The sequence below is a fragment of the Podarcis gaigeae genome, assembly GCF_964106915.1.
Source record: "Podarcis gaigeae genome assembly, chromosome: 3".
NCBI classification, from domain to species: Eukaryota; Metazoa; Chordata; class Lepidosauria; order Squamata; family Lacertidae; genus Podarcis; species Podarcis gaigeae.
The window spans coordinates 94,772,713-94,797,204 of NC_139680.1; the positions used below are offsets into that span (position 1 = coordinate 94,772,713).

At 39.4% G+C, this 24,492-nt stretch overlaps 1 protein-coding gene and 1 long non-coding RNA gene across 42 annotated transcripts in view; one reads left to right on the forward strand and one right to left on the reverse strand.

The window, feature by feature from the left end:
* ESRRG (estrogen related receptor gamma) overlaps positions 1 to 11,900 on the forward strand; it is a 472,603-nt gene extending 460,703 nt beyond the window's left edge. For all 38 annotated transcript variants that reach the window (XM_083733538.1, XM_083733529.1, XM_083733539.1 and 35 more), the window contains one exon: positions 8,065 to 11,900. In XM_083733538.1, the coding sequence (XP_083589664.1) occupies positions 8,065 to 8,309 (245 nt within the window). In that variant the 3' untranslated portion in view covers positions 8,310 to 11,900. The remainder of the gene's footprint in view (positions 1 to 8,064) is intronic.
* The window catches only part of LOC310842091, a 43,841-nt gene that overhangs the window by 4,177 nt on the left and 15,172 nt on the right, over positions 1 to 24,492 (reverse strand). For all 4 annotated transcript variants that reach the window (XR_014562847.1, XR_014562848.1, XR_014562849.1 and 1 more), the window contains one exon: positions 14,639 to 14,789. This is a non-coding gene — a long non-coding RNA (uncharacterized lncRNA). The remainder of the gene's footprint in view (positions 1 to 14,638; positions 14,790 to 24,492) is intronic.

Here is a 24,492-nt window from a genome sequence, read left to right on the forward strand (position 1 = left end):
CAAACAAGATTTGAGTGGCAGGTTTTAAAAGTGGAGAAAAATTAACCTAAAGATTCAGTGGTTTCTTTTGGAGAGACAGTGTTGAGACATTGGCAGCCCTTAGACTGTTTAACATCAGTAGGTAGTCTGATAGCAACTTTATCTCTAGACACAGGCTGCTTAGACTAAAGGTATGAGGTTCTGTATGGACAGACAAAGCTGTATTGGCTCCTGATGCCATCTAACAACCACTGAATAAGCAAGCTGTAGTACTCCAATTCCATTAGCTGCACCCAACAGCAGTAGATAGCAAGGGAGCAGCATCCTCTTCTGGCCAGGAGTCACACTAGAGATTAGAATGGGAAGAATTCCTGTCCCTTATACAGCAGACATTAAAAATGCCATTGCAGAGTTTAGTATCTTTGTTTTTAGTTTATGTTTACTTCAGACAACAAGAATCACCATTATTTCTTGGCCATTTAGCAAACTTATTAGAAGGTATCTATGGCAGTCATAAGAAAGCCAACTCAAATCTTAGTATTCTTCATGAATTCTTCTCCTTCAGATCATCCATAAGGCTAGGCCAGCCCATTGGGAAAGTTGGAACTCCACCTGTGTGATCCATCCAAATATCACGTTACGTAATCAGTGATTCTGTTTTTGTTGCCATTTTTTTTTAAAGTATGCAATTTCTTTGATCCTCAGGGTTTGAAAAATTGGCTGTCTTTACCATCCATTGTTAAGAAATGCAGACAGTGCAGCAGAAGGCCAACTGAAATAGGAGACACAGTGAAAATGATATTTTAGGAGATGGATTAGGATGCAATGTAGGACCAGTTGAAAGGGCATATTAAACCATTATGACTGTTCATAATGCTGGTTGCTAGAGACCACAACACAGACTGCCATTCTGGAGAGAAGCAAGATTTCTCTCTCATTCAGGTACTTTATAGAAGCTCGACGGATTCATAATTAACAGGACATTTGTGCTGTACCACTATGTATCTGTGCTGTAGCTCTTGGTGAGAAGGAGTAAAGGAGAAACCTTCACTATCCTGCATGGACAGTGACAGAAACACCAGCACCACTTTTGGATTCTGGCAACAAAATACCTAAGTTTGGAGCAATGATAGGCAACTTGAACTACTGTATTTTGAAGCAAATTAAAGCAACATCTTTCAAGTACACTTTCTATATCCATAAGTAGTGTTGAGGTGGCAGTTTCTGAGGAGGCATAAACTAACCATGCTTAAATTCAATGCATTTGAACAATCTGTGCATATTAGAACTCCTTATTAATGTTCCTTTTTAACTATCCATTTGAATGCTATTCTACTTCACAACACAGTTTTCTAGTTTCTAATGTTAAAACCCCAAGTTTCAGACCGTTCTGCTTTTATTCATCCTTTGAACTTTATTATTATTATTACTTATTGAATTTATATACCGCCCTATACCCAAGCCCTTTTCCATTTCTGCAACCCTATACATTTAAGACTTGTGGAATTGTCAGGCAAATTTGGATTTTTCTTGAAAGATGTAAAAACATCTTTAGGAATTTTAAAGGAAGTTTAAAGAATGCCAATTAGATTAGAAAAATGGGTTGGGTGGAGAGAAGTTAATAGCCAGAGTGATATAGCAGACTAGGACTGGGAGACCCAGATTCAAGTCTTGACTCAGCCATAAAATTCATTGGTGACCTTTGGTCAGTCATTCAGTCTAATACGTTTCCTAGCCATAACCTGTTTTGTGAGGATAAAATGGAGGCAGTGAGAAAACTTGTGCCATCTTGAGCTCCTTGAAATAAATGTGGGTCATAAATTGATAATGCCTGTGCCCTAGTGCTTTTCTAAGGTGGAATTGCCTTGAATTCATGCATTCTAGAAACAATGTCCAATGGTGAATGTGCCTGAATCGCTGAGACAACTAGATCTTCCCCAACAGTTAGGCCACATGCCTGTGTAATATATTGTAACTGGGATTTTCAATGTATTGATTCTGCCTCTTTAACAAACTCATGAAAATGAGTTACAGATAGATAACACTGTATGGAGTGGAAATCAAGCAGTCTTTCATTTTTCAAGGCAGTCTACTTCCCATGCAACTCAGCTAGGTTATCGAATAATTTATCCCTTGAGTATACATCGCAAAAGGTGCAGGTTTAAGTATGCTAAGTTGTATGCCAAACTGTAAATACATGCTTTGTTCTCCCATTGCAAAGTCAGTCAGTATTCTTGGCTGCAGTTTATAAGATTCAGAAACACAGATTTTTTTTTGTAATAGAACAATGCCAACCTGGAAGATGGCTGCACAGGTTATGATGTAGGTATTTCTTCCACATTTTCATCGTTCTGTGGGTTTACTTTTCCCAGCATTCTCCTAAATTCCAGTTCAACAAAAGCAAAAATTTAACATTAATTTAGAAATTGGAGTATGTAGAACTTGCCACAGCTTTTAGTTCCTTTGAAAGCTGGCCTGAAAATGTATTTATTTATTTGATTCGATTCCATATATGAATCAGTTTCCATAAAAAAAACTTAAAGTGATTTCACAGTAAAATCAGGGAAGAAAACAATTAAAAACTATCCATTATGTGAAAACAATTCATGTTGAGATGGTCTGCCTTCAGAAACTGATAGAATCTGATGGATTTCTGAATGCCTTGGGGGGGGGGTTATGACTGACATGGTAGGTACTCCTGTTGCGGCTCTCATTTCACTGAGGACTGATGAAATGCTCAGAGCCATTGAAAGGATTGGCTTCATCACCTCTGTGGAGCCCACAGATTGCCTTGTACTCTAGTGACCTGTGGGCGATGAAGCAGGAGGATCAGTGGGGCAAATCTCTACTATGGTGATTCCCAGTGGACCATTCTTAATGTGGAACACTGCAAGGTTGCTTTTTACCAAAAAGAAGCAGAAGCTCTACAACTGCTTAGAGCAGTGACTGACTTATTTATTTATTTATTTATTTATTTATTTATTTATTTTACAAATTCAAAGACTTCTAAGCCCTCTGCTGCCTCATTACTATCACAGTCAGGGATGCCATGGGGGGTTGTTGAGGGCCCCTGAAATTTTCAAGGAGGGGACCAGGCTCCCTCAATATTCTGCAGCAATGTGTGCCCATCACTCATGCAATTCAGTTCATGAACTCGCCAGAGATACTGGCTTTTGCACTGGCTTCCCCTACCCTATGGTACACAGTTCAAGCCTCTCCAGCTTATCTTTCAGTCGATCCATTCTCCACTCCTTCCGACTTCTCTTCTCTTCATTTGCTTTATCTGCCTTCTTATTCTCTAATGTTGCTGTTGTCAACCAGAAAATGAGGATGGATGAGAATAGGGAGAAATGCTTGTAAATTAGGTGGTGCCGGGGGAGGGGTTGTTTTTGTTTTTACTATAATTCTCCTTCTCTTGCTGCCCCCTCCCCCTTTCTACCTGTTCCAATGCTGGCCAAATGGAACAAGTTAATGTCAGGTTTTATCTGGTCAAGATAGAACCCAAGGTTGAAGTGAGCAGCTCTTTGCAGATCCCACAAAACAAAGGTCTTGCAGTGCCAAATCTAGAATTACGGTATATTATGCTGCAGATTTCTTGAATGGATAAATCCTTCCTCAGAGCACCACTGGACATACGCAGAAGAACAGTCAGTGGGCAATACCTTCTAAATATGGGCCAGACAGTTATAGGTCAGAACAGAAGAGCCAGAACAAAGAGGACTGGTTTCAAAATGCTACAGCTCCTTATAGCTGCTGTGACAGAAGAAGCAGTCCAAGAAGCAGTTCAGGAAGCAGCCCAAGTACCCACATGCAGCAATATTACCAGATGCACAACTTCCATCATCCTGAAAGCTATGGAAGAGGGTTCTGGCAGCCCCCTCTCAGCAACACTCAACCAGGAGAGCACCTCCATGACTTGCAGTACAAGCTGCTGTTGGTGAAACTGGGTTTTGTGAGACTTGCCAGGCAAGCAACTGCCCAGTTCCATATTATGTTGGAGAACAATCTCCACCATCGGCTGGTAACTTCTGCATTGCCTCCAACGGTAATACTCCCTTGTGTGCAATGGGGAATTGTCCAGCTGCAAATCCTGTACAAATGCTGAATGATGATGGAAGTGGTTCAGGCTCTCAGTTCTTCTCTTTAGGTCTAGTTTCAGAACAATGGAGCCAGACTGCCATTAGGGATTATCAGGCCTCAAACCCCCTACAAATGTTGCTTGACGATTACCAAAGTTGCCAGCAAGGCAATGTATTTCCTTCTCCCAACACATTCCAGGGTTACCCATACATTTAAGATTTGTTTTCTATCTTTTAAATTTAGTATATTTTAAAGGTGTTTTTTTTTAAAAAAAAAAAAGTTTGTTCTTGTAGTGGCTTTGTCTGGGATCATCATCTGGCTTTCCATTTACTGAAGCATTGGCATCCCTTTGTCCAAGTAAGCTAAAAGCTCTTGGATATTGAAATAAAAAATAAAAGCTAAACAATTAATTGGCCACTTGTTCATTGCAGCCAGATTGACATTGCCCAAGCACTGGAAAGATTTATAATGTGTGCCATTAGACTACAGGTGTGATATTTAGCCTTCATGGAAATAGTGACTCAAAATGATATTTCCTCATGGTATTAAAAAAAATCAAATAAATTTGTTCTGACTTGGCATTCACTTATTTTTTACAGTAGCAATAAGGGCCACAGTAAAAATCATCCTATTATGCTAGAATTTGGAATGCATGGTACAGTATTATTTTTGTATTTATACACGCACAAAACTTTATTGTGGTCCATAGACCCCAAATACACAGATTTTTTTTATTTACATTGTCGCTGTTTTAATTTCATTTTTGTATTATTCCCTTGTATTTATGGATGCATATTTGTATTTACCTTAACACGGATTTGAAGTCACTTTTTTCCTTCAAAAGAGGCTCCTGGGAGGCTGGAAGGACATTGCTGGAGCAACTCTTGGGATGGGGCAACTGTTTAAAATGTTTTAAACGACTCTAATTTTGGTACCTCTGTTTTGTTTTGCTCAGGTTGGTGTTGGTTAAATGTTTAGTTGGGGTTGGCAGTTATTTTAATTTGGATATAGCTGTAAACTGGTCATTGTTGTTGTTGTTGGTGGTGGTGGTGGTTTCTATTGATTTATTGGTTGGTTGGTTGGTTGGTTGGTTGGTTGGTTGGTTGTTCGTATAGGATATTTAATTTTTTAATGTTTGATCCTTTGTTGTGTTTTATATATGTTGTAAGCTGCCCAGAGTGGATAGGGAAACCCAGCAAGGTGGGCAGGGTATCAATTTAAAAATTATTATTATAGGTCTAAGTGCATGATTAAAACATTTTTGTTTCGATAAGCCTATCTAGACATGTAGAAGTTACATGCGTCTTAGCTCTTTTTTTATCATATTTTGAATGTTTTTGAATAGCTGTTTTTACTGAGAATTTAAGAGGTCTACATAGAATCAAGTTGTATGTAAAGTAACTAAATAGTTAAATCTTTGAACATCTGATGATTAGAGACACTGTACTAACTTTGAGAAATTGGCAAAGACCATTCCCTGGCTCCTGATCTGAACAGCCTTGCCTGGTTAGTTCAATGGTTCCAGTTAGTCTCCTGTTTCCCACAATGGCTAACAGTACATCATTGAGCCACTTCTACTATCTTGTTGCCCAATTACTAAGTTTAGAGAAATCCTTCTACAGTTCTCATAGTCTCCTTGGGTTTGCAGCACCTTTGATTTGGTGTAGGGATGGACTAAAGCAGACTAATTTCATCCCAGTTCTGCCTCATGGGCATTCATGGGAAGTTTGCAGTTAAATTGTATGAATCTTGTGCACATTTATTTACATAGAAATATGCATTTTACATAAAGCACACACTTTTAAAGTTAAGTATGTACATCACAGTACATTCATCACACATTTTGTACACATTTTCATGTAAAATGAATATTTTGTGCATTGTAATGGCATCAGAAAGTGTGGGTGCACCAAAGGTTGTGTTCTCATCCACAAACCTAGTTCTGGAGCATTGGATTAGTTCAGTCCAATGCGAAAAGAAGTGACACCCATCCCTACTTTGGTGTCATTGACAAACTTTGCTCCTTCACTGCTCATTCCAAACTCTAGTTCATCTACAGATAAAATTTACTTCAGCCCTCTGCTTCCTGGTTAACCATACAACCCATTCTTATTTTGGTATTTTACTTTCCTTCCCTGTATAGAAGCAGACCAGTTTTTAAATGAAGTTGTTATAGAATATGCATAATATTTTTACTGCATGCGTCTTAGGGCCTGTGTCACTGTAACTCTGAAATCTTTAAACGGGTAGAATCCCCATAGGACTCCATTATGTGTAATAACTGATAAACTGCCATCAGAATCAATAAAATGTGCTAAATGACCCAAACTTGCACATAATTAACTACATTTTTCAGAGCTGAAACATTTTCTTTCTTTGCCACACTGCACATTTATTTTTGTAAATAATGGACTCAATTCCTCATCAACCTTTTTGATGCAAGGATTTCTTTCAGGAGGCTCTCCTTAAATATTGTTGGTGTTGTTTAGTTGTTTAGTCATGTCCGACTCTTCGTGACCCCATGTTGTGCCCCAAGTTGATTCTTAAAGAAATAAAGGCGGCCAAAATAACCGTACTTAAAAGGAAAAAATCCAGGTACATAAGCAGCAGTTAACAGCTTACATATCATTGATCCAAATCCAGAATAAGCTGTTTTCAGAAAAAGGGGTTTCCTCAGGTAGATCAGCAAAACATATGCACAAGCAGTAGCTAGGATAGAGGACATATATACTGCTAGTACATGCAGAATTATATGCATTTTCCATGCTGGGGTCTAGACAATCTCCATGTTTTTCGCATAGTTTTCTGCATGAAGACATATATGTATGAATATAATCTGATCTGTTGCCTTTTATAGGTTAAAAGTGATTAATTAGGTACTCCGTAAAATTAAGGTTGCCCCCTGGGCAAGGAAGGTAGATAAATAGCTTTGAGTCCATTGGGCACATCTAGACATGATATGTACCACTATATATTCTCTACCAATAAAACTTGTATCCCATATGCCCCCATTCTTCTCCAGAGGGTGAGGGAAACACTGGAGCAAGATGGAAGGGTGGGATACATAGGGGAAGGAGATGGCGGGCAGTCCCATTTCACCCCCAGAGGTGATTCTGCTTGCACAGTGAGCTGAATGCAACCCAAGGTTAGTGAGGGTGCGACTGGGCTGCTGTTTCATGTTCCTGCTTGAGTGCTATAGGCAGGGCCAGATTTAGGTTTGATGAGGCCCTAAGCTACTGAAGGTAATGGGGCCCTTTATATGTCCTTGAGGACTCCACAGCCTATGCTAACCTCAGTAGCAGGCAAATTCAGCAGTTATAGAAAATCAGACCATGACTGGCTGGCTCCAGGTCTCTAAACAGATGTGTTTACCTGATACAAATAGTTTTAAATTAGAAATCCTGAACCCACATTTCTGGACTATGGAGCACCTGTTGCTCAAAATAAAATTAGAAGTATCTGGATTTCTCTGAGCAAATCTCACCATGCGCTGTAAATTTCCAAAAATTTTAAATGCACGTAGATTTTTAGAAAACATAGTTGGTGCACTTTCAAGGTTTGTTCCTAGAGTTTGGGGCTTTCTGTATTATCTAGGAAATACATTTTGAAAACACAGAGTCCAGGTCTGTAAACTGGACGAAGAAGACTTAATGAAAAGATGCTTTTAAAAGTCAAGAAAAAGAAAATATTCATACAAATTTCAATGCAAATTTCAATGCTAGTTTCTCTTAATCTATATAAACCAAGCGCAGGAAGCAATTACATGTTTGTAATTACACCAGAGACTCAAACATTTTCCAGGAGGTCAATATGGTAATATGAGAGTAATTATCTAACTTACTCATAAGAGAGCCCAGAAAATGCTGGGTAAATCCATGCAAATCCATAAACAATTATTGTGCTGCTCCTTATTATGGTGCACGTTACAGTCTAGAGCATTGGCATCGTAATCTTGCTTTCTGGCATGGAAACTGAAAACTGCTGTTTTGCTCTTTTGTTTTGCAGACTCAATGCACATAGAAGATGTCGAAGCCGTTCAGAAACTTCAAGATGTCTTACATGAGGCACTGCAGGATTATGAGGCCGGGCAGCATATGGAAGACCCACGCCGGGCTGGCAAGATGCTGATGACTCTGCCGCTGCTGAGGCAAACCTCCACCAAGGCTGTGCAGCACTTCTACAACATCAAACTGGAAGGCAAAGTCCCCATGCACAAACTTTTTTTGGAAATGCTGGAGGCCAAGGTCTGACTAAAGCATCCTGGGCCTTCCAGTCACGCACGCTGGAATTTTAATGAAAGGGAAAACCATAAACAGGAAAACCACGACAAAGAAACTTTAGCATCTAAATTAAGGAAACTAAAATGACTGCAGTGATACGTCGCAGCAAGACTGAGAAGCAGCAGCTCTTTCTATTCCGTGTCTTCTCCGACACAGTTTCCCTTTCTTGATTTCTCTCTTCTTTTTACCGTTCTGGTTTTTCTTTTTTCTTTTTCTCTCCCCCACACCCTATGCTGCTGAATCTTTTAAAAAGAGGTCTCTAATAGAAGAGAGATGGAAGCCAGGCCTGCCAAAGGATTGAAATCCATAACATGGATGCCAGTGAACTTATTACGAACCACAATACCCCAATGACAAAGGAATCAAAAGAGAACCATCGTAAATAGCAGTACAGTACAACACGATGAACTGACTGAATGCAGTATTAGGTTTCACAAGAGCAGCCTCTAATTAGACGACTTCGATGACGACGCATTGGCTGCTTCTTATCATTGCATTTCCATCTAGATCAGTTACAGCCATTTGATTCCTTAATTGTTTTTTCAAGTCTTCCAGATATTTCTTAGGTTAGCTACGATGTAACTTTTTCAGGGAATAGTTTGAGCTTTATTCATTCATGCAATACTAAAGAGGAAAGATAAATAAATAAATACTGCATTTTTTGTGCTGGCTTGAACAATGACAAACATTTAATGAAGGACAAATGAATCCTGAAGGAAGATTTTTTTTAAAAAAAACAAATGTTTTGGTTCTTCTTACTAACAGAAGATTTTTTTCTACCAGCTTTACCACTTTTCAGCCATTTGTTAACGTGGGAATTTATCTTACTCAAGCAATAGTTGAAGGGAAGGTGCATATTATCACGGATGCAATTTATGTTGTGTGCCAGTCTGGTCTAAGACATCCCGTTTCTTCGCATGAGCTCCAATTTATATCTTAAGTGTTCACTGAAACAAAGGATTAGATTACACCTACAGTATATCAGAGTAGTCTAACATGTTAAGATGCCATGTCAAATAGGAATTTAAAAAAAAAAGTTAGTAAGTGCTTCTGTACGGCCAAGGTACAATTGCTACATGATATTGTGTGTTAATTAATAATATGGCTTGTCTTTACAAAATTGCAGACTTTATTCCAAAGTTCAACCCACTGCAACTAGCAATAAGGCAGAATCAGATATCAGAATAGTCAGCCTCTGACCAAATTCAAGAATCTAGCACTTGTACCCATTATTTATTAATTTGTAAAAAATATTATTTTGGGTAGATTGCCATTTTTAAACAAACAGCCTAACCAGTATACCTGCTTTTTCAACCAGTGTTGTCACAGCATAAAAGTTGGTCAATTTCAAGACTGTTAAGAGGTGTAATCTAATGTATAAACTAATTAGATGCCCCCAGAAAACTACAGTCGCTAAATAACCAATAAACAATAACCTCCATCAAATGCTATACCAATGTACCAGTGTTAGTAGCTGCTCCCTGTACTATGTGAACAACCTTATTCTATGTACACAAATGTAATTAAAATTGTAATCCTAACAAACAAAGGAAATGTAGTTCAGCTTTTCAATGTTTCATGTTTGCTGTGCTTTTTGGAATTTTTTCTGTTGCATTCAAAGACTGTTGTCTTGTTCTTGTGGTGTTTGGATTCTTGTGGTGTGTGCTTATAGACACAGGGTAGAATTAGAGACAATATTGGATGTAAAATTCCTCAGGAGACTTCAGTAGTATATTCTATTCCTTCTGATAATAAGGTTCTTCCTAGTAATAATTAAGAAATTGGAAAAAAAAATCCAACCAAGTACTCATTATGGGCAAATACACATTGAAATCATAATATTTTCAAAACAAGGGATAATTTCTGTAACAGTTTATTATAGAATACCTATGTATAGCTTAGAAATAAAACTTTGAATATTTCAAGATTATAGATAAGTCTAATTTTTAAACGCTGTAAATATAGCTTTCATCCAATCATCTCTCAGATGTTGTTATTAACTTGCTCTGTGTTGTTGCAAAACCTTTTTTTTTTAAATGCAGACACGTTTCCAAAATTATTGCTACTCGTGTGCTTTAAACAAAATACAACAGGCTGATGATACATCAACCTTGTGCTAGAAATACTGTATATCTCTCATTAGCTATATGGGATTCTCTTGTAGATTGTGTTTTTCTCAGTAGAGAAGTGACTGTCGTGTGGTCCTAGATAAATCATCATTAGCAATTCATTCAGTTGGCCAATAACTTGAAATTAATAGTGTGATAGGAGTTTGGAAATTGGCACGTCCCTTTTGAAAAATGGCAAAACCTCACAACTCCTGGGGGCGGGGGAGGGAAATGGTGCTGATTCTATAAAATTATTTATATATGTAAGAGTGCAGAATAATTATTTTCCAGAAAATTTGTGCAGGGTTTAAGTTGCTACTGTTCAACTACACTATATATGTATATATAAATATCTAATATAAATATTGTTTTTGCTGTATCACATTGAAGAACTTGGGTTTTCAGGGTCAATAGCCAATCAACACACTCAGAAAAGAAAAGCATACAAAGACTTAAGAAAGCTGGAATGTGTTAAAGGAACACAGTGCATTTTTTTTTACTATTGGTTTTCAGTAATTTTTAGAGCTGCAATGAACAAATATCTCGTGGCTGTACAATTGTTAACTGAAACACAGATACACTGCACAGGCATTAGAATAACATTCATCTTAAACCTTGCTGAACGAAATTTTAACTTATTTATTGTGAAGTATTGGGGAATATTTCAAAAGGTGTTTTAGCATAACAAATTTCGTTTAGAGGAATTGATCCAGATGGAATTTCTCCTGCACAAGCCATTGAAATGAAAGGGTTATGTGTAAGAGCTCTATGGTCTTGTTTGGCTCCCCCATTCAGTTCAATGTGGAGAAGAAATTTCTAATAGGCTATTTTCTTTCCTCTTACTGTTATTTCTTTCTCCTTATTTAAAGCAATATGATTGTGTGACTCCTGGAAGTTACGCATTTGTTTCAATCAAATCAGATTGTTGTATTTATTCCACTATTTTGCATTTAAATGCTAACATAAAAAGATATAAAAAATTAAAACTGCTATTTTTCTTATGGAAGAGAAAATGGGTGTTGGTAATTGTATTTTAATTATTTAAGCGTCTCTGTTTACCTGCCTAGGAAAACACTTTATGGCAGTCTTATTGTGCAAAGATCGCAAAAGAGGGGGGGAAACTGAATTAAGCTGCTTATTATAATCCAGGAGTTGCATAATAACCACTAGTAAAAAACACAAATGAAAAAAAAATCATGTCTATAGCTGTAGATGGGCTTCACATCTGTAAAGCAATCAACTGTATATTTTTGTGATGTGTATCATACTGTGTGCTCCAACCAATGTCCATTTGTGTAAATGTATTTATTTTATATTGTATATATTGTTAAATGCAAAAAGGAGATATGGTTCTGTAACTCCAATCAGTTCAGATGTGTAACTCAAATTATTATGCCTTTCAGGATGATGGTAGAGCAATATTAAACAAGCTTCCACTTTTAATTGCTTTTAATTTTTTTGTGCGTTGTGGCTTTTGTTTTGCTCCCCCCCTCCCGAAATCAAATCAATAAGCCCTACCTTTAGTAGAGCTCTAAGGATCTACGCCCTCCAGCTAATGTAGCCACATGGCTACATGCTATATAAAGACTTGTCAAAATGAATTTCAGGGTGGTATAGTCATTTTGCATACACCTGAATATGCAGAGTGTCCCTTAACACATTATAATTCATTCTGACAAGCACTTATTTAATCTTAAAACATCTCCACATCAAGCCACGTTACCGAAAATCATTACCTCTCAGTCAGTGTCATAAAAGAAAAGTTCCCTGCAATTTTGAGATCATATTACTAATGTCTTCAATGGGCTATTTGCTTTCTTCATCAACAGCTATAGCCATCATTCCACTCCTAAAATGTGATTTATTCATTTATTTTACAAATTGGATAATCTTTTTAAAAAATAAAATAAAACAAGATCTTGTTTGCAACAGCATTTATGAATTGCAAGCCAAAAAGCTAGTAGAGTGATAATACAGATTGGTGTTAATGATGATCATTAGTAATTCTCCAGGACCATAGCTGAGCCTTGATTTAAATGTATCAGGAAACAGCATCTCTGGCTTGAGTCAGAAAGGTGGTACCTTCTTGCCACAGGGTCAACTTTTGCTTCTAGAAGACTTTTTTTAGAATCAACATACAACTACTAATTTTGCTTTTTAGCCTGTTGTGATAGTATTTTGTCATTTGTTTGCTCAACATGTTTCTCACCTTCAGTGCTAGGCAGTCCCTAGAGAGGTCGTATGACACAAAGGTTTCTAAAGACAACGGAGTATTCAGCACCTGCCCCTGTTTTTCCACCACCTCCTTCCACTATTAAAATAAATCACCATGTTCCCTTTTGGTATTGGTATATTGTGTTCATAAAACATGTCTTCACGGAGATCAAAAATTATGACAAAAAAAGAACACTATCTGTGGCACCTGATTTTTGGAGGCGTTACTAGAAAGAAATTTTCACAACACTATTAGGACTATTATTGACTGGGGTTTTTTGTTCACCCATGCCCAGCCCAGATGTAATACTTAACAATGGTTTGTGATCATTATTATTTGTTGCTGAAACCATGGTTTAACTTGCTGTGCAACTTTTTCTCTCTTTAGCCATGACGTGCTTGGTGCAGGCCCACATAATATTTGATTAGTCCCATGTCATGGCTTGCTTCCAGTTATTCATTCAGATGTAACAATTACGGTAACCATATCTTCCGGGGGGTGGGGGGAGAGACTGAAGGGGGAAGAAGTAGTTTCTTCCCCATCCAGTTAGTAAGGGTTGGACCCAAAGACACGCAAACTGACCTCCACTCATGCAAGACAATTTCCAGCTGTTGCACATGTGCTTTGTTGGGTCAGACACCAAATGGACTTACTTCGGAATGAACTTGTATAAAATTGGGGTATTACTATACTACTGCCATTTTATTCCATGCTTTGTTTCTCTCTTACAAACATTAACCCAGATTTTTGGCACCTGATTGCTAGTTGCCCTCTAAAAAAAGAGCTGATCATCTGCCTCATGCATTTTATCATATGTACATGCGTGTTCTTTTCACTGTTTCCTAGGTGTAGGCTCTCTAGGCTGATCCCCCAAATCCCAAAAGTCATTTCACTGAGGTTCCAGGCTTAGCCATGGGATTAGGCTGCATTGATCATCTTTAAATGCATGCTAACAAAATGGTTGCATGAAGCAAGCCTTTTCCTTGCTGTGGCTTGAATCTGAGAAACCCTATGTTATCATAGCCCTGAGCCATGCAGTGACAGCTGTTTCCAGCAGGTGGCTTTTCTTGGGTCTTGGGTGCACTGATTCAGCAGTCCTGACACATAAAAACCGTATTGGGACTGTGGCAAACTCTCATATAGTTTTCGACTAGTCCAAATAAAGGAACCAGGACTAGCAGGGTAAACACTGCATGTCATACACAGCTGTCAATTAACAAAATCCTCTTGGTAACTGTTATCTGTTATGAGTGTCTGAATGGATCCAGTGAGCATCTGCTTGCTCAAACACCATTTTCCCAGAGGAGCAAAATATTGTGCTGAAAAGCAACAAGCGCTTTCCAAGATTTGGAAAAGGAAACCACACATTCCCCCATGAAACCTAACAGCATTGCCCCTGGCACTGGTAAACAGAGGAGTCCATTTCAAATATGAAGCAAAGGCACCACAGTTACAAGTGGTTTTGTGCAGAAATTTAAGATCCTAAAAACTACTGGCATTCTATGACTCCATCTGATTTCAAGACCGAGCACTGAATTCACAATAATTCCCGCTCAAGCCCACTTTATAGAGATCACTTGATATGTCCCTACAACAAAAAATACCCCTTGCAGAAGAAATATTGCAAGAGAAATGTTCATTTCAGCAAGATGCTACTGATTTTCATCTGTCACTGACCTTCCCTGCACCTAGTGCCAAGCCTCCCTACTGAACATACATGGCTAAAGTGGCTGGCAACCTGCTGAGAACAAAGAGGGACACACTGATTCATTCATTTGATTTATATTCTGCTTTCTGAACCATAGGGACCCACAAAATGGCTTGCAATAAAATATATTGTAAAGTAAAATCAAAATGTAAAATGCATATTAAATTAAAACAGAGACAAACACACACACACCACATATTGCCACACCCCATTTGCAGGTGGTAAAATTGGGGGCACCTCAGCAAAGAAGAATGGAATAAGGTCTTACCAGTGTTGTTATTGGTATTTCTCCAAGTGCCCGATGATTAGTGCTTGCCATTTTTATACCCAAATGGTCCAGGATGTCACACAGTCATCATGTAGCATCATTATGATAGCAGCTTTCGAGGAGGGAAATGGCAGTCTTGGGAGAACTGAAACTGGTGGCAGTAAATTAAAAAAGAGAGAGATATGCTGTGCTCCTTTAGTCTCGACCCCACACCCCCAATTTGAACTAGAAGTTCCTGCTGGAAAATGTCAGCTCAGTTAGAAGTACTACATACCGATCTGTGAAGAAGCCCTTTATCAAGGGTCAAGGATGTGGTTACCAAAATGCGGTGACCAGCTGTGTTACCAAAATGTGGAAGATGAGCTTGGTGACCTGGGAAGGACCATGGCAGCTTGAGCGACTGATGCCAGCAGTCGGGAAAGACTTACATAGTAATATCTAAATTGCAAAAATGTTGAAGAGAACAAATGGTGCTCATAGCAAAGTTGAAAAATCTGTTGCCCTTCCAGATATTGCTGGACTACAGCTCCCATCCGCCTTGATCGTTGGTCGTGCTGGGTACGACTGTTGGGAGTTGCAGCCCAACAATTGTATACAGCCACAGCCTCTCTATTTCTGTCCTACGGCATACTCTGTAAATTTCACCTGAATGCCAAAAATAGGAATCCTGTTGCTATCTGCCCCCTTTCCCGCTTTATTTTATTTGTGCTTTGCTTTAATGTGCGCTGTGAACTGAGACGTCTTAGACACGAGCAGTGTTTATCCTTTTATTAGGCTTTACAGCCGTTCTTCCACAAGACTCAAATACCCATCCTTCAGTTTTCTTAAAATCAGTTAATATACAGAAAGCAAGAAGCATCCAATTGATTATGTGTGGCATCTTATTATTAAGCGAGGCCGGAGGGGGGAGGGGGGAGGAGAGAGAAAGGAATTTTAAAATATAATCCTCCTTTCCCAGGAGCATTTGTCTTGTTCTCTGTGAAGTTAAAGGTCTGAAATAATGTGCCCATCAGGAGCTCAATGTTGCATGCCCATGCCAGTTGGTCCAAGGGCTTGTTATGATGGTAATGACCTGCTGCAACGTGAGCTTTGATGGCAACAATACAATTGCTACCAGCTCACCCGCTGGGAGAAATATTTTATTATTGTCAAATGCCCTCCACAGAGATTTGTTTTGCCTGTTCCTGTTTAAATTAAATCTGGAAAAGGACTGCATTATCATTTCTCTGGAGCATCACTGAAATAAACAGCAAGTTTTTCAAATTTAGGATTCCTGGCCAGTTTTTAAATATTCTTTATTAGCAGAGAAATTACAGTAGGTGAAAGCAGAGCTGCAGGAATGCGATGGCACCGCGCGAATGCGAGTGCTGCCTGGAAGGACACGGACTCCCTCTGATTTTGCAGATGAGAGTCAAATTAATAATTAATTGGGCCATAAAAATGGGAGGCCTTTGAGATGCACAGAAAGGACAGCACTTCGCTGTGGCTTTCAGAGGAAATTAGGTCATAAAACAACAACATCGCCGCTTTTGAGTAGGCACCGTTACAAAAAAAGCAGGATATAAATTTATTTATTTGTTGTGCCAAATTTGTATTTATTAAGTTGTAGCGTAACTAGAGTTCTTTGACTAATGAACCATTAAAAAGAATTTTAAAGAAATCCAGTAAAACAGCAGTCACAATGCAACACTGAGAGCAGCCTGCAAAACGCTAAGAACAGTGCAAAACTCTTATAAAGCATGACATGCAAAGCAGAATGAATATCATTTCAGTCCGACAGCCACAAACACAGCCTCATAATAGCTACAAAAACACCCTCATAGAGGTGGAACAACATTCTAAGCCACCATAAAATGGAGATCACAGTATTTAGATACATGGTTTAAAATGTTAAACGGCTTAGACTTTTTATTTTTTTTAAGTATTTACCTGTAGCTGAAAATACATTAAAACAGGAGCTAGGTGAGCCTTTCTGGGATAAGTGTTTCACAACCAAGGGTCCACCAGTGAAAAGGCCCTCACCCTCATAGATACCATTTATTACTGAGGCACTCAGGTAAGGGCCTACATGCATATGGGAAGAGGAGATCTTTCAGATACTGTGGTCCCATGATGTGCAGGGCTTTATAGGTCAAAGCTGAAACTTCAAATTGTGCTTGGAAACCAGACCAGTTCATCAACAATCATCTCAGGTCTAAAAGATCCACGTTGTCTCTCAATATTGTATAATGATATTACAACATAGGGAAAATATCCTTTTGCTCTATTTTGACTCTACCACTGGGTTCATACCAATACAAAAGCAATATACTTAAACATGCAAAATGAACATGGGAAGCAAGTACCTGCTGTTCACTCAGTTCCTCAGCTAATGGGTAAGTGCACAAGGACCTCTGTTTGAAAATCAGCTGGAAACCCAACTAGTTGGGAGAAATGGGGACTGCAATGCACTCCCTGCACTTGCTAAAGACCAACTGAAAACAAGAGAGCATTGTGGTGCCTTAAAGACCAACATGAGTATTATGACCATGTGTAAAACAGAGGGAGTTCTGGAGGGTAGCCACACAAGAATGGGCTTTTTCAAGCCAGCCCATCCCACCAGCAGATTGTTGTCCCTAGAGAAACATGCCTGGCACTTTCATCATTGGTTTTTAGGCACCACACTAAGGCCCTTTTATTCACTCAGACCTTTGGTAACTTCATTATACACATTTAAGCAGCAGGTAAAAACGTTCCTCTTCAACCAGGCCTTAGGCTGATTGACATCCAATGGCCTTTCAAAAGTGTTGTGGGAGGGAGGATTATTGGTTTATTTTTGTTCTTATTTTTATTATGTATCTTGTGCTTTTTATATTGTAATTTTATATTCTGAATTGCCCTGAGATCTTCCTATGAAAGGTGGCATACAAATTTAAATAATAAATAATAATAATAATCTTTTAGTGGAGTGGTTAAGACAAGTCCTTATTTACCTATATCTTATCTGGCTAAGTTGCTTTGATACTTTTACTTTTGTATACAGTGAATAACAAATGTAATAAACACAGTTCTGCCTTGAAAGTCGAGCGGAATCTGTTCCAGAAGTCCGTTCGACTTCCAAAACATTCAAAAACCAAAGTGCGGTTTCTGATTGGCTGCAGGAAGCTTCTGTAGCCAATTGGAAGCTGCGGAAGACCCATCAGACATTCGGGTTCCAAAGAACATTCGCAAGCCAGAACACTCACTTCTGGGTTTGTGGTGTTCGGGAGCCAAAACGTTTGACTCGCAAGGCGTTCGGGATCCAAGGTACGACTGTACTACTACTAAATATTATACTATAGGTGTGCTTCATCAAATACAATCAAAAACAAGTACTTGAGAGGTCCATGAGGACGGGGCCAATGCCTTCTCTTTCACCAGAGCCTCGGTCCTTATGCAAAGGGATGCTGCTGTCTAATCAGCACTCCTCCCATGCACCATGTACTTATCTCCAACGCCACTGTGTGACACCTACAGGAAAGAGCATGGCGTATCCTTGCCCTTCAGTCACCAAAAACATTGACAGCACTTAAGAACATATTGTACATGCTTGGTAACTTCTGCTGGGCCCTTCTTTTTTAAAAAAAAATAATATTCATTAAAGTTTCCAGAATAAAAAAGGAAAGATAGAAAGAAAAGAAAAATAAAGTTTACACTTAATTTCATTGACATCTTTCCAGGACTTCCCCCCTCCCCCTCTTGTATTCCATTTCCATTAAGTTAATTCCACAAGTTTGTACCCCAAATTTTAAAGCCTTATTATAATTATAAATAACCCATTTATTCAAAATTAGTTTATCTTATTTAACCATTTCTCCTTGTATTTTTTGTACTTCCCTAAGATCGACCCCAGTTCCCTTCCACGAATTCCCCTATTTTCATAAAACAAGAAAGAAAAAGAAAAAGAAGAAAGAAAAAATATGTAATTTTACAGCCTTTGGGTTCCAAATCTCCCCCCCCCCCTTCCCCGGTTCCGATCCCCAAAGTTCATCCATCTGTCTACTGCCAGCCTGGAGAACCCACGTCCATGTCTCAGTTCCACTTTGCCGTCTTTTGATAGCTTTTAATTTCAAAAAGTCCAATCTCGTAGAAACTCTCAGAAAAAATCATTCTTCTTCCATCCAGACCTCTATGTTTAAGAGTACAACTCAAATTCTGTTTCTTGATCCTTTTAAAGTCTGGATGTCCCAAATGTTCCAACTTCGAGTTTAGTCCAGCTCTTATTCCTTAGGTTTCTTTTTCCTGTTCTGCTGCAAAAACCTTCTAATTCAGAAACTTCTTGTTCTCCACAGAGGCTTTATTTATTCAGGAACATAAACTTACGTCAAGTCCCTTCCTTTCTTCAATAGATAAATCCATTGTCTCCTTTAGTGTAGAGACCTCTGTAGACAAAATAATGCTTCGTTTTTGCAGCTTTCCCAAGAGATAACAAATCCTGCTCAATTTCATAGTATTTTTCCACTTGCTGCCACTGTTGCAATGTCCCGACCTCCCTCTAGAGGGAATATGGTAACTTAATTTCTTTCCAGATCAGACCCAAAAGTCAAATAACTTGTTGCCTTTATTTCCACTAATTTATGTCCAAATTGTAACAAATTGTAACAAATCTAACCAGCAAAGCCATCGTAACAAAGTTCTCTTTTATTTTCCTGCTTTGACAGCTACTTTGACAGCTGTCAAAGTTTCTGTGTCTCTTCACCAGTCTCTCATAGCGGATCGTTCCCGGTTCCCGGGGGGTTGCATCTTAGTTCCCACAAACCAATCTTCTCCTCCAGCACAATTATTGTAATTTCCCTTCGTGAAGTTAAATTTTTTTTTCAAATAAGTAAGCTCATCTCTCGCTCTTAGTTGTCAAATCCTTGCGTTAAGACATCTACAACAGGGGGGGGGGCGGACTTCCTTTTTGCACCTCCCCCGCTTGCTCCAAATTCAAAAATCAAATTTTCCTTTTAAGTCCGATAAATTTACTCACGGGTTGTTCTTTTTAATCCAAATCCAAAATTTCCAAAGAAGTCGTTGCTCTCCGCCGAATGGCATGCGGCTTCGCTAGGCAGGGGAAGCAGTGGACTCATAGCACCACCACCCCCGTCACCCGCTCCGCAGCCTTTAAAAAGGCTCCTTCGCGGGTCGGGGGGGCGCAAACGGTGCCCGCCGAGTCACCAAGTCCATGGGCAACACCGCCCATGGTTTTTGAGGGTCCCCGCGTCGCCGGCGCGGCAGGACCCAACCCCTACCCCTGCTGGGCCCTTTTTGGACAAAACATGGATTCTGAAGTTGAATCATGGGTCTTTTTGGTTTGGCAGATTCTCTTTCCCCATTGCATCTGGCCTGACGGCTTTAGCTCCTTACTGGGCCTCCATCACTCACATGATTTCACAAGTAGGCCAGCTCCTTCTGTTCCTACTTGATTCCAGGCCCTGTGGGATCTCATACTATTGTCTTACTGTGTAGCACAGTGGTACCTCAGGTTACAAACACTTCAGGTTACAGACTCTGCTAAACCGGAAGTAGTACCTCAGGTTAAGAACTTTACCTCAGGATGAGAACAGAAATTGCATGCCGGCAGCATGGCGCCCCCATTAGCTAAAGTGGTACCTCAGGTTAAGAACAGTTTCAGGTTAAGAACGGCCCTGCAGAACGAATTAAGTTCGTAACCAGAGGTATCACTGTATTAGGTGAACCTTCCCTCATTCATCTCCCACAAACCTAGAAGCATGAACACTCAGAATCAAGGAGGCAGCGTTGAAAGGGAGGGAAACTATCAGCTGTGACTTGCTGTAAATGCGAACACGGAAGCAACCTAAGCTTGCCTACTGGAAGAGCCACTAGTCATGTATATACTTCGTATAAAAGCAGTGAAGTCACTCAGCAGTTTAGCTTTGTTTTTAGCACCATTTGGGAATAATCTATTGGTTTTCCCAATTGTGCTAATGGTGGAAATGAAAGGAGTTAATAGGGAACTATTTTAACAGTAACAACATTAAACTCACACTCCTAACACTCTCTCCAGTTCACTTTACCATGTGCTCTGTCTAATCTTTTCACAGCTTCACTAGGACTGTCTACAATGTGAGGGACTGTTCGCAAAATGAAGTCAATGGGGAGGAGAAGCAACCTAGAAGCTATAATCCTTCTACAGATTTACAAAAGTATTCCAAGTTTTATATAACTTTAACGACAGTAGTAACTATGTAATGTATAAAGGGAAGTAGACAGTGATAAATGTGATCTATTGTTGCCTTCTTTAAATAGCGAAAGAAGAGAACCTAAGCAGTCTTTTGTATTTCCAGGAAACAGAGTTGATCATGTTTAGAACTGGGTGCCATTTCCATCTAAAATCATCATTAAATTCAGAATTAGCCAATGTGAAAGTCCAATTGATGTGAGATTTTATCCAACCTTAATATTTTTCATACATTTTCATTCCATTTTTGGATTTTGGGGTAGAGTTTTGGGACTTGCATTTTTCTACAGTTTGGAACCCTGTTGCTTCTAAAAGGCAACAATCCTAGAAGCATGGAATCATAGAACTGTCGAGTTTGGATTTCAGTAATAAATTAAACGGGGACGCGTTTAATTTAGGGGACGGGGGTGGCGCTGTGGGTAAAACCTCAGCGCCTAGGACTTGCTGATCGCAAGGTCGGCGATTCAAATCCCCGCGGCGGGGTGAGCTCCCGTAGTTCGGTCCCAGCTCCTGCCCACCTAGCAGTTCGAAAGCACCCCTAAGTGCAAGTAGATAAATAGGCATCGCTTTATAGTGGGAAGGTAAACGGCGTTTCCGTGTGCTGTGCTGGTGTTGGCTCGCCAGATGCCGCTTAGTCACGCTGGCCACGTGACCCGGAAGTGTCTCCGGACAGCGCTGGCTCCCGGCCTCTAGAGCGAGATGAGCGCGCAACCCTAGAGTCGGACACGACTGGCCCGTACGGGCAGGGGTACCTTTACCTTTACCTTTAATAAATTAAAAGGGAAAGTGTGCTTATACTGGCAATTCACATACTTATCATCACAGTGATTTACATCACTATAATTTTTTTCAACAAAAAATAGTCTCCTATCCCACACAAGGCTGACCAGGACCAAAATGAATAGATGCTCCTTTACTAAATGCACCACTAAATGAATTTCTGTGAGGCTCTTATTGTATCTTAAATACAAATGAGTTCTCTCTTATAACCAGGAGATTTAGGGGAAGAAACGCCAAACTCCCAGTGTGAAAAGATTAAGGTCAATCTCCTGTACTTCACGCCACAAAACCTTTTCACAAGAACAAAAGAAGGAACCTAAAAAACACAGCTGCAATATGTTTTTATAACACAAGCAAAAAAGAAGAATTTCCCCTTAAGCAGCAATCAATAGTAGCATGTTTGTGGATTGCTAGTGAAGGGAAATTTACACGTAAGTATAAAACGTTAAAGAATTGTTGAAAATCTTTATATACGGCATATATTGCTTTGAAGGATACTAATATAATCATAAAAATGTTTAGAATCAATGTTTATAATTGTTAATAAGCTAATATAGCTGCCCAACAATAAATATAACTTGGGTGGCTTACAAACAAAACTATATTAGAAAATATATAATTAAAATTAACAGGAAGCATTACAGGACAGGCAAAAAAGTTTCCCCTGAAACACAAATGGTATAAGAAGTTTAAAGCCTAGATTTTAAAACATAATTTAAATTATGTTTGAATTACCTGCACCCAAAGAGCATAGAGAAGGTGCCAGGTGAGCCTCTCCAGGGAGCCTATTCTATAGCCATGGTGCCACTACCAAAAAGGCCCTCTTAGTAAGCACTTCCTTCACTTCACTTGGCCTGGACATCTACAGACCTCAAAAGAAGATCTTAGGGTTCAGATAGGCATATGTGGGAGGAGGTAACCTTGTTCTAAACAATTGAAAGCAGCATTTAAAGTGGGCCTGGAAATATGTATGCCTATTTGAGCACGATACACTTGAATAATAAACCAGCAATATGCCTTAAAACAATTCAGCAAATTGAATTAAGATTCTCTGTTGACTTTCTCTCTATCTCTCCTGCACATTCTTTACACTTTATATCCAACTTTTCATACATCTTTATAGAGTCAGGAAAAATCAGCAGATCTACATTCTTTTTCTTTCTTTCTTTTCTACCAGAGTTGTTTAATTTGAGCAAATTAATTAAATTGAATAAAACTGGGTAAAAATGACATGTTCGATACAGCATTAATTACTCTCTATTATATCATGCCATTGCTGTAAAATCAGCTCCCAGAAGTCCTTTGACATAAAGAGGCTGAAGACACATGATATGACTGATCTCTTGGGGAGTGAGAGCCCAATACTGCCTAAGTTTGCATGAACCTTGTTAGGGCTTTCCGAGTAATAAACACTGTTTTACAGACATCCTGCCTTCAAAACAAAACCGTTTCTGTTTTGTTTTTGTATTTCACACATGCCCCTCACCGATGGGTGTTGGAAAAGGAGAAAAGTTGGGTTCATTCACACCTTCCAACAGCTCACAGAGCAAAATAGGGCCATTGTTGCGGAAATGCAGGATTGAGGCCTGATAACCCAAGTGTGTCCCACAAGTCCAAATGCAAACATACACTTATAGATGGGATACCAGAGTCTGTTAGTGAATATTAGAAACTAATAAATGGTAGTATTTAGATAATATTTGGGATATGAAGAGAAAATACAGTCCACAGGTGGGATTCTTTCGGGGAAATGGCCGGGGGAGGGGGTCATCTACTTGCATGTCAAGCTGCAACATTTTAACTGGACTGCTGAATTCATACCTTGCCAGGGTTACTTATTTTTAAAATGGATAAAGGGTGCCCAATAGCTGTTGTTTTGTGGCCTAGCTCCCCCTTCTTATGGTACTTAATCTTCAGAACAGACTGGGAGCCCTTCAATAAGAGACATTCTAAAATACAAAGGTGTTTCCTGACCGCCCTTCACATAGAGGGTTAAAAGGTAAAAGGTAAAGGACCCCTGGACAGTTAAGTCCAATCAAAGGCTACTATGGGGTGTAGCGCTCATCTCACTTTTCAGGCTAAGGGACACCGTGACAAGTGCCAGAGCACACGGAAACACTGTTTACGTACCTTTCCACTGCAGCGGTACCTATTTATTTACTTGCACTGGTGTGCTTTTGAACTGCTAGGTTGGCAGAAACTGGGACAGAGCAACAGGAGCTCACCCCATCACACAGACTTGAACTGACAACCTTCCAATCAGCAAGCCCAAGAGGCTCAGTGGTTTAGACCACAGCACCACCCACATCCCTTCACATAGAGGACTGTCTTCTGTAAAAGAGGGCACAAGGCTGCCCTACTTAGTGCCCATCCATCCCATCAATTCATTAATGAGGCTTTGGGGGGGAGGGGCATTGCTGATACAGATACTCTTTCGCCCTTGTTCCTGAGCTGCATTGTTCTTGCTTAGGCTCAGGTGAGAAATGAGAATCCATATTTGCAAAAGGATTTTGTTGCAGCTCTGATGAATGAATTCCACCACAGCTATTCTGAACCAGTCTTCAGCAAACAAAGCAGACTAGGAGAACTAATCTGCACAGATTAATTTTGTTCTCCAGCCCCAGTTTATGGGACAGCAATCTTGCCATGCTTATTGATTATCAGACAAGACTACTAATCCCCTTAAGGTCATTTAGTGTACTTAATTAAAGAGCAGTTAGCAAGCTCCTTCCCCCACCCCAAGTAATAGTGGCTGTTAAAAGTGATTTGTACATTACCAATATGGTGCCTATTAATCTAAAGGTCTACTTGGCATTTATATTTTTCCTAAACACATACACACTCACACAAACATTGGGTAGGTCAAATTAGA